We start from the raw sequence: 10,758 nt of genomic DNA, 5'->3' as shown, positions 1-10,758 counted from the left end.
TCCCTTCCTTTGTTAGCAGACCCTGACCTTACAAGATCTGGTATGGATCGGGATCGAGTCATACCTGACTCATTGACACCACTACCTGTACGAACGTGCCGAGAACCAGTCCAATTTTGTGGAGTCGGCCTGAGTTAGACACGTGCTGTTCAGGGAGATGGAGCAGCAACCTTTTTTGTGCAATTGCATTGCACCTAGTCACTGCTCAATAAAGACCAGACTAGAACTAACCTAATGGGTCTAATGGTCACCGTGGATCAGGTAGAATCCAAAGTTTGGAATCACTTAAGGATACTTTCATCGGGCGGCCAAATAAAAAATTTCATGTAATCTAGGAGTGCAAATGGATCGGCATTGATTGGCCATCCGAACTCTATCTTATATACCTTATTTTTGGATATCCTTAAATAAGATCTAAATGCGTATTTGGATCAGATATGGATTACTTTATCAGATTTTCATATGAGGAACGGATTCAAGCTAATGGTGTGTGTCAGATTAGACTCATGAAGTTCACATGTAGAAAAGATTGTTTTCAGTCTGTTTTTTACTGGATCAACTTTTCTTATATACATTTCGGTTCTGGACTTATTCCTCCTTAATCAGATCTCTTTTGGATCTGAATTATAATTCGGATCATGCATGATCTAGCCGTGACTGATCTGTTTGTGCCCCAACAAAAATCCATTTACATGTACGTTCTTTCAAATGAAAGAAAATCAGGCGTTTCAGATATATTTGTTGTCGAGGTCAGGATGGATCTGGAGCATATCCAACCAAAATGGTTAAAGGATCTGGCAGTCAAATCTGGATCGGACCACCAGGACCTGATTGAGCAAGCACAGCAGTGGGAAAATTTCAATTGCCTGAAACATTCCAACGAATAATGAAATCTGAAAAGATGGTCACAGCTGTTTCTTCCCCTCATATTTTTCACTCTTCATTTTCGTTCTTGTTTCTGTTGTTGGAGTTCTGGATATTTTGAGTTCTTCGTTTGGTTCCTTACAGATCTTGGTTTTTTGATGACCTAATGTGTTCTGTTTGGGTCGTTTTATAGGATGCATTTAGGGATGGCATGGCAAACCCCGTCTCAAAATCCGAACCTCCATCCCCGCACGGGGATGGATTTTAACCTCCACCCCGCCTCCATCCCCGGTCCAAACGGGGTTGAGGAGGGACCCATTTGCCCTCGATCTATTGTCATCCCTTAGAAGGATTGGGGTGAGGTGGGGGCAAGGCAGGGATCGGGACGGGGGAAAGCGTAAGTCCATCCCCGCATTCATCCCCACAGGGGGGTGGATTTTAACCCTCATCCCTGTTTCATGCCCTTCATCCCCGGTCCAAACGGGGCGAGGCGGGGCGGGGCGGGGCGGGGCTCCGCTTTCCCCGATCCACTGCCATCCCTAGATGCATTGGTCTAGCAAAAGGACGAGGGGTTAAAAATAATGAGAAACATGAAGAGAGCGTTTGAGGTGTAAAAGGATGAAAACTGAAATGCTAGAAAAGATGGAGACGCGGGGAATCGAACCCCGTGCCTCTCGCATGCGAAGCGAGCTCTCTACCATATGAGCTACGTCCCCGTTGTGAAGATTTGCTTCTGTACTTATTATAGATTTATATATAGAAACATAACAGTTTCAACTGCACCTTGCTCCAAATCGGCTAAACTTGCATTTTCAGCCCAGGGTACTGGGATCCATATCCAAGTCACAAATGGACCTATATTTGAAAAACTCCAATCCGATAAAGTTGAACTTTGGTCACTGTTTATCAGTCCAGTTCCAATTATGCCGAATTCGATTGGCCGCACTTCCTAGACCCAACTTCAATTCCATTGCCTAAAGTTGTGTTTTTTGGATCCAGACCCATTTGGTCCATCCTCAAAACCAACTATTTGACTGGTATAACATTTAGGGCTTGTAAACGAGCTTGAAGTGTTCAAGCTTGACTCATTTTTGTGGCGAGCCAAGCCAAGTTTGAGCTCATAATCAGCCCGAGTTTGAACCGGTTTGTATATAGAAAAAATGCATTATTTTTTAGCCAGAAGAAATGGGATTAAAAAAAATACATGTAAAATACATTTCTTACTACCTAACAAGCTTCTACGAGTGAAGCTGAGCAAAATACTTGTTCATATTCAGCTTGCTGAGACTATTTTACAAGTTTGAATGAGCTCTTTACGAGCCAAACATAAGTTGAGCCACTAGTGTCTTGGCTCCCTAATAACAATAATCTCTCTCTCTCTCTCTCTCTCTCTCTCTCTCTTTCTATATATATATATATATATATATATATATATATATATATATATATATATATATATATATATATATATATATAATCACTAGAATATGAAAAACTGAAAATATGAGAACTAAAATGTGAACCGCTATTTTCATAAATTTTTTGTTCTTTTCTCTTGAATCTAACTGCACAAATGTGATTTCCATGCTTGTTTTTTTAAGAACCCGCTTTTGAATCATCAGATTTTGATGCATAAAAATAAATTTTTTTTTAAATTTTAAAAATCAAGGACTCATAATCTTCATAAATATTATTCAAAAATTCAAAAATCATACTTTTTCATTGAAATTGAAATTTAAAACTATCCACACCCTCGTACCTGGTAGGAGGAACCAATGGCTCCTAGACCACAGCATGTGACTATCAACTTGGGAATTAGAGATAAAAGTATACAATTTCACTTTGGTGGTCCTAGTGTCCATGTCTGCGTACTAGTAAACGCACTTTAATTTCCTGTGGGTCCTGAATATTATGCAATAACAGTACATACAGTGAAAACGGCGAAAGCCTGTATGCATCAAATTTAGCCACATGCTTATAGTCGTCACTCGAAGAAAAAAACACAACCAAATTACTGTTAAACTGAAAACGAAAGCAAACGTATATAATAAGCAAGATGGAGAGAGAGAGAGAGAGACGGAGAAAAGAGGGGTGGTCCACCCTGTATCCCGTCAAAATCTGTGTTTTAAATTTGTTTTTTTGGCAAATTTGAGCGTAAGAATGTGATTTCCATGGTTGAAAACATATGAATGAACTCTTGGATCAAACTTTTTGACGTGTAAATAGGATTTTACAAAATTTCACAAATTTTATGTTATAAAATCTTACCTGCACATCAAAAACTTGGATCCAAGAGTATTGTTTTTAATATATATATATATATATATATATATATATATATATATATATATATATATATATATATATATATATATATGGTCAAATTTGTCAAAAAAACATATCTAATATACAAATTTTAAAGAAGAAGACAAGGGGTGGACCATTCCCCTTCGTAATCGGGCTCAGACCCTATTATGAAGCCACCCGCAGCGACAATCTGATATCCCAAGATACCCCTCTCTTAACTCCATGGACTGTCATGAACAATCTTAAGAGCGGGCCCTTCGAACCCTCAGATAAGTTTGTTTTCATGGCTGATAAGAGTACAGACAGTCGTTCAAACCATTCAAGATACTAATGAAAAAAGATGACGTGCTCATACTGTAAAAAGAATGGACATACCAGAGACAAATTAATGTTGAAAGCTCATTGGGAAACTAGGAGCCCAAGTTCGCTGCCCACACGACCAACGCCCACTTAGAGGGAACACCTCTAACGATGGAAAAACTCGCTCAGTTGTTGCAGTGTTCTCAAGCCCAGCTCTGCGGGCATTGCTGCAAATGAGGGTCCCAAAGAACCATTTTAGGGTGAGTCAGGTAAATCCTTCTCCTTTCTGTCGGTTGTTCTTCATAACGCTTGAGTGATCGACTCTGGAGTCACCCATCATATAATGGGGGTGGTGAACAATATGGCCCACATCGATTCCTATAGGAGTATAGTCACCATTGTCAATGGATCCCACATCACCCTAGTTGGAGTTGGAAAAGTGAAATTTTTCGATGATGGAATAGAGGAAGATGCCCTCTACATGCTTAACTCACGTCCAACCTCATGTATGTTAGAAAAATCATAAAGTCTTATAACTGGAACATTGTTTTTTCTTTCCATAATGTGACCTTCCATGATCGGCCTCCTCAACGACTTGATGATTTCATGACTTACAAAGCATGCCGATATCTTATAGAAGAGTGAATCTCATATAATAAACTTTCCAACCAATACGTGGCATTTCTAAGTTGTTTATCCACCCATCAAGAAACAACAAACTTCAAAGAGGCCAATGAATTCGTCATATGGAAAGAAGACATGAATGATGAGCTAAGAGCCCTCGACAAATTAAAACCACACATAGGACATTGTCTCCCTTCTTTGAGGAAAAAAAACTCATCGGGTGCAGATGGACCTTCAAAACAAAATTCAACAACGATGAGTTCATAGAACGATACAAAGTCAGTCTCATGGCTAGGGGGTACACCCAAACCCAAGGCATCAACTACTCTAAAATGTTCACTACAGTGGCAAAGATGAGCTTCATTAGAATTCTTCTCTCCGTCACTAGCAATTATAACTGAGATCTCTATTAACTTTAACTTGACGTAAAAAATGCATTACTGAAAGGTGACTTCAAAGAGGAGGTCTATATGCACTTACCTCTCGGACACCCTTAAGAGGGAAAACCCAATATGGCCTGCGGGCTTAATTAGAAAAGTGATATACGGATTAAAACAATCTCCTCGAGCTTGGTACTCAAAACTTCAGACAACTCTCCTAAGAAAGGGATACAAGTGCTCCTCGACGGACAACACCATGTTCTATAAAATCTCAGGGAACATGAAAGTTTTCCTATTAGTATATGTGAATGATATCGTAATTACCGAGAATAATAAAACGAGAATCCAAAATCTCAAAGACTACCTGAGTTAGGTCTTTGACATAAAAGACCTAGGAAAGCTCAAATATTGTCTCGGGATAGAGGTTGCTCACTCCAAAAAGAGCATATTTCTCTCTCAAAGAAAATATTCTCTGAATCTCCTCAGAGATACCAAAAAGTTAGGTGTCAAACTTGTCGACACCCTCATTGAATAGAACCGCAAGTTTAGTGACCAAGGAAAAACCATCAAGGACATCGAGAACTACCAAAGGATAGTAGGGAAGCTTATTTATCTCACATTCACCAGGCCCGACATCACATATGTCATGAGCTAAGTTAGCCAATTCATGCATGCCCCAAAATAACATCATATGCTAGCCATGGATTGTATTCTAAGGTACATCAAGAAAACTTTCAAACAAGGCATTTGGCTAAAAAGGAACGAGCATCATAATATAGTGGTGTACTCTGGTGCCGATTGGGCGAGAAGCAAAACTGACATAAAATCCACCATAGGATATGGCATCTTTATAGGGAGAAATCAGATGTCTTGGAAAAAGAAGAAGCAGAGCATCATTTTTCTGATTCAACACCGAGGCCGAGTACAGAGTCATGGCATCTACTACTTGCGAACTCACATAGGTAAAGTCCCTGCTCAACAAAATGAGATTCAAGGTAGATACTCCAATTAAAGATGTACTGTGACAACCAAGCTGCCATTCACATTGCTGCCAACTCGGTTTTTCATAAGAGGATGAAACACATCGAGCTCAACTGTCACTCCATGTCAGGGAAAAAGTCCAATCCGAAGATATTTGCACACCATATGTTCAAAGTTCATAACAACTCACTGGCATCTTCACCAAGACCCAATTTTTGAGTGCCCTAGACAAGCTGGGCTCGATGACTATCTTCGCTCCAACTTGAGGGGGTGTGTTGGATAAGGCAATGTTCACTCCTACCTACGAGGATGACTCTCCTACATTTGTGGGAGATCTCTTCTGGAAGTTTCATGAAGGTTTCACGTTTTTTGCAGATAAGGACTCATGCTGGTGCATTTGGATGTGAGTTCATCTTTCTAGATAGTTCGTTAGAGATGTGATAGGGTTATCCCAATCCTTATCGCCTTAGACTCTCTCCTTTTTTATGCTTGTAACCCTATGTACTTTGCATTACTTTGAAATGGAGATTGACTACATGCCTTTTGTGGATGTAGGCCCACATGGCCGAATCACGTAAATCTCTCTCTCTCTCTCTCTTCTACATGTCTTTTGTGGATGTAGGCCCACATGGTCGAACCACATAAATCTCTCTCTCTTCTCTTTCTCTCACTTTATCTCTCCCTTGTTAGCTCCCTCTCGCACTCCTGCTTTCAGGGTGTGTGCAACCACCACCACCACCTACCACCATCTAAGATTTTTTCCTTATTTTTATCCTGCACACAAACAAGTAAACAAATTTTATTTAGAAAAATCATCATATCAAAACTTCTCATAGGCAAACTTTTTTTTTCCTATGAGAATTTTTCTTCCTTACAAGCGTGCTCTATAGGACACCTGACTTCATATTTTTTCTTAATTCATTTTGACAAAGGAGGGAGTTTTTCACCCACCGGCCTTTTCTCCCTTAAAAACAGTTTTGAGTTAGAAAAGGTGGACATAGTTAACTCGCCTATGAGTTCAATCTTCCCAAGCGGCCTCTTAAAATATTCTCAATAATGTTCCCGGCTAGTGATATCACATTATTTTTCTTTTTTTATGATGAGTAAACTGCTTAAGAACAAGGGGCCCCCTAGATAGTAAAACCCAAGCGAGTGCCCTACCCCACAAAGAAACTAAGAAAATCACCAGTATGATCTCTGAGAGAATTCATCCTCAGCAAGATGAGGTTCCACAACTTTCCAGAAACCCCAAACCGTGACCTCACTACTTGGGCAACCAGGGGTAAGCTCTATAGTGGATCACCATGCAGAAGTCTAAAAGTTGGGGTGTAAACGGTTCGGATTCGGGTCGTATCTAGGAATTACCAAGTCCGACTTAATCGAGTTTGGCCTAATCATGTTCGGAGTCGGATTCATATGAAAAAAGATAAAACCAAACCTGCACCCAACTTGCTTAAAACCCGGTATTTACACTTAAACGGGTTGGGCTTTTAGTCGGATTTGGGTTTGGGATTGAATGCAAAACTTAATACCAAACACGGATCCGATTATTAATCGGATGCAGATTTGGCTACCAACCCGCGTAATGGACTCGGATTCGGGTCACACCCAAACCGTTTACATCCCTATCTAAAACTAACATTTTCATTCACTAATTGCAAGATTCTTTCGTGCTGTAAATAGAACAACTAAACAACCTCTTGCTTCTAGTGAGGAATTGAATTTTTTAGTATCTCTCGTTCTTATCCGCAAAATATTAGAAATAAATAAATTCAAAATATATAAAAAATGTATAAAAAGAATAAAAATTGAGGGAAAACTGTAAATGTCATTTTTATCCGGAGTTAATGCTAATGAAAACGTAAATAGCTGACAAAATATCACAATATTTTCAATGATATCGCGATATTTGTGAAGTCTTAATTTGGTTTCCTAAAGTAAATCATTTTGCCATTAGGGGCAGTTTGTTTCACGCCCCGGATCTTTCACATGAAAGTGGCACTCTTTCTGGCCTGGGTTGAAACAAACGCCAAGCGGGAAAAAGCTAGTGGGGCACACACATTTTCCTCACAAATAAAGGGTTTCCATGGAAACGCGTGACACACCTCCCCCTTGGGGGGATGGATTCTCGTTTCTGTTGATTCCCCTTTTCACAGCGTGAAACAAACAGATATACACCAGAGTAACAAAAACATGAAAGTTATGATGTTACAACAGCAAGATCAGTCGTACATATTCATATGGTGAATGAACTTCACGTGTTCATCCCATGACTTGGGATGCTTCCCACAACATCCACACTGATTCAAAACTCTCTTTTTTCCGGATATTCTCAATTTCAACACACTGCTTTTTTATCAACAGCTCATATTTAATCGTTTAGCTGAACCCTTTTCCTCTCCTTTGTTTGAGACCCATCCCTTCCACCATCTCACCATCACCACCACTATTTGAGGCTCTCTCTCTCTCATCTTCATCTTCATCTTCATCCCACACAAGGCTTCTGATTTTAGAAGGTACCGGGGACTAACACCACCATTTCTACCACGAATGATACCACCTTTTTTCCGACGGTTTTCACCAGGGCTACCACCACCACGGAGCCTTCTCCATGCCTCCGCCGGTGGGCAGCAACCATGGTGGAGAAGCTGCTTCACCACCACCACCCTCTTCCTCTCTCATTTTTCTAAATTTTTCATTTTATTTTTCTCATGCACACAAACAAAGTGAAAATTTTTCATTTTGAAAGATTATCATATCAAAGCTTCTCATAGGAAAAATTTTCTTTCCATATGAAAAGTTCATGATTATGTTCTAGATCAGGTTATCTTCCATTCATGATTAGATTATAGATCAGGCTTTCATCTATATTACTAGAAATTTCACAAAATTTTCATCATTTAAAGATATCAAATTAAGACATAATTGAAGGCAAGTCCTGCTTGTTGTTATACACAAAAAAGTGAGCAAAACAGACAGGAGGAAGATATCTACAACTTTACATTAGACATACAATAATATGCTACAAAAAGGGTCACTTCCCTTACATGTAGGGGAAAAAAGAGAAAAACACAACAAAACATAAGGTGGGATAAAGGCCAACCCTGCATAACACCATTTACATCACAAAAACACACAAGATCCCCAACAAAACCCTATCAAAAGAGCAGAAAGAATATACAAAATACAATACAAAATGACACCTTCAGTCCTTGTCTCCTCTTCTATCTTCTCTCTAGAAGTTTCCTTCCCAACAAACTGCACAAAAAAGCTCATACCCATCCTCATCGATCCAAAGCACTTATAACAACCCTGTAATAACACAAATAAATGAAAAAAAAATCCACAATGTTAGAACTAAAAATTAGGAAACACAGAAATTAAAGAATTAAAAATAAAAAAAGATAGTTAAGACTTGAGAAACAAAAACCACAAACTAACCAATCGTAGACAGTCGGGCTTCTTGGTTCAGCACGTTCGTACGCCTCTGCCGTGGATTTTCTAGTGAATTTCTTCAAATCTCCGCGGGGGGTCCCTATATAAATTGGACAAAAAAGAAAAATTAACAAAATATATATATATATATATATATTCAGAAAATAAGTTTAAAAGGGCATATTTAAGTGCTTCAACTGAAAATGACCAAATTTTTTCAATAGAAAAAAACTAAAAATATGAGAAATATTTTCCAAAAAAATATTTGTGCTCAACATGGCATTTAGTTGTAATTCTTAACCAAAAATGACAAAAATATGCCTCAATGGAAACATTTTCCATACATGATACGAAGCGCAAACGTGTCATAAACTGAAGAACTATGCGGATAGTCCGATTCGATTCATCGACTGTTTCCCGTCCGTTTTGGTTGGTCATTTTTTTTCTATTTTGGTTCATTCTCTAAATAATTTTATCCCAATTTATAAACGAATCGGTTTCCCGTGCAAACTATAATGATTTCAGACGAGTCTCGGAGGTGTCCACCGACTCGTCTGAAATCCCTTCCGAGTCTTACTACAAATTACATCCCTTTCGGACTCTCTTCAAGGAAAGAGCGCCCCAAGACTCGGGAACGGTTCGTAAGACCACGTATCGTCATGTGAGTCATGCTACCCTTCCAAAACACCACAGATTCGGGTTTGGTCCCACCGAGTCCTTCTCCTCTAGTCCCTTCAGAGACTCAGAAGACCCGTTCTATTAGGTGGGTCACTCCTCGCTTTCAAGACAGAACCGAGTCGGACACAGTTCCCACCGAGTCTGTCCTCTCTGGTCTATTTCCCCTAAAACCCACAAATTTCTACGGCGGAACACAACGATTCCGGCAATCGGCTGTCACTATCGTCACTAAAAACGTGAACTTTTTCATGAAAAAAAAGAACACGAACAACGAGGTAGAAGACGGGATACGGGGAGACAGATTACATGAGAAAGGGGACTCCGGGGCGCCCGAGCCGGCGGGTGAGGCTGGGCTCGAGTCGGTGTCGACGGTGAGGTTGCGCAAATTCGCGGTCTTGATGACGGTGATCGGGTGGGAGACGGGGGGATCCTCCACCGACGTCGCCGGGGCCGACGACGAGGGTGCAGGCCGGGACCCTCCGAAGGAAGGGTGCTTCCGGAGGCGGCTGAGGCCGCTCTCCGGCTTCGGCCCGGCGAGTGTGTCATCCCACAGCTTGTCAAGAAGGCCCATGGTTTGGAGGTGGTGGCTCCACTCTCTTTCGCCGGAAGAGAATCGACGTTCTCTGACTGAGGTGGACGGAAAAGAACGAATTTTCTAGAGAGAGGGAGAGGCGATTTTTTGGGAAAGGGGGGAGGGGAGGGGTTTAAATAGAGGGAGGGAGAGCGACGGAGGAGGCAGGAACGTTAACGTTGACTGCCAAACCGCTCGGTTCGGAGGAAAATCTGAGCCCCGAGACGAAGCCGAGCGATATGTGCGCCGATGGCTCCGAGTAGTACGAGTTTGATGGGGTTAAGAGAGAGAGAGAGTATATATTATATATATATAGGCCTTTCTTCGAACGTGTCCTTCAAACTCGTTCGATTCGAACGTGCGGTGTAAGATTGCGCGTTTTTTTTTAACATGGGGTTTTGTACCGCCACTAAATCTCTGTTTCTGCCCAGAGATTTAACGGCCGCTAAATCTCCTAAACATGAAAAAAAAATGATGCAGCATCGCGCACGCTTCGTCTAAAGTTACAGTTTAGCCTCTCTCTCTCTCTCTCTCTCTCTCTATATATATATATATATATATATATATATATATATATATATAAAGAGGGTGTAAGTGTAGAGGACATATGACATAAGT

General features: G+C 40.4%; 1 protein-coding gene and 1 non-coding gene across 2 annotated transcripts; both read right to left on the bottom strand.

The window, feature by feature from the left end:
• Positions 1-1,507: 1,507 nt before the first annotated feature.
• TRNAA-CGC (transfer RNA alanine (anticodon CGC)) lies at positions 1,508-1,580 on the bottom strand. Its single transcript has one exon. It is a non-coding gene; the product is annotated as a tRNA-Ala (tRNA).
• A 6,854-nt stretch (positions 1,581-8,434) lies between these two features.
• On the bottom strand, positions 8,435-10,239 carry LOC149827496 (dormancy-associated protein homolog 4-like). Its single transcript, XM_090020333.1, has 3 exons — positions 9,876-10,239; positions 8,898-8,991; positions 8,435-8,768 (listed from the first exon to the last, which is right to left on the bottom strand). The coding sequence occupies exons 1-3, from the start codon at positions 10,138-10,140 to the stop codon at positions 8,741-8,743; spliced, it is 387 nt and encodes a 128-aa protein (XP_089876459.1). The 5' UTR covers positions 10,141-10,239; the 3' UTR covers positions 8,435-8,740.
• Positions 10,240-10,758: the final 519 nt, after the last annotated feature.

This window comes from Nuphar pumila, chromosome 10 (assembly GCF_984573655.1).
Source record: "Nuphar pumila chromosome 10, dmNupPumi1.hap1.1, whole genome shotgun sequence".
NCBI classification, from domain to species: domain Eukaryota; kingdom Viridiplantae; phylum Streptophyta; class Magnoliopsida; order Nymphaeales; family Nymphaeaceae; genus Nuphar; species Nuphar pumila.
The sequence above is the reverse complement of the archived record's forward strand: the minus strand, read 5'-3'. Positions and strand labels throughout refer to the sequence as shown.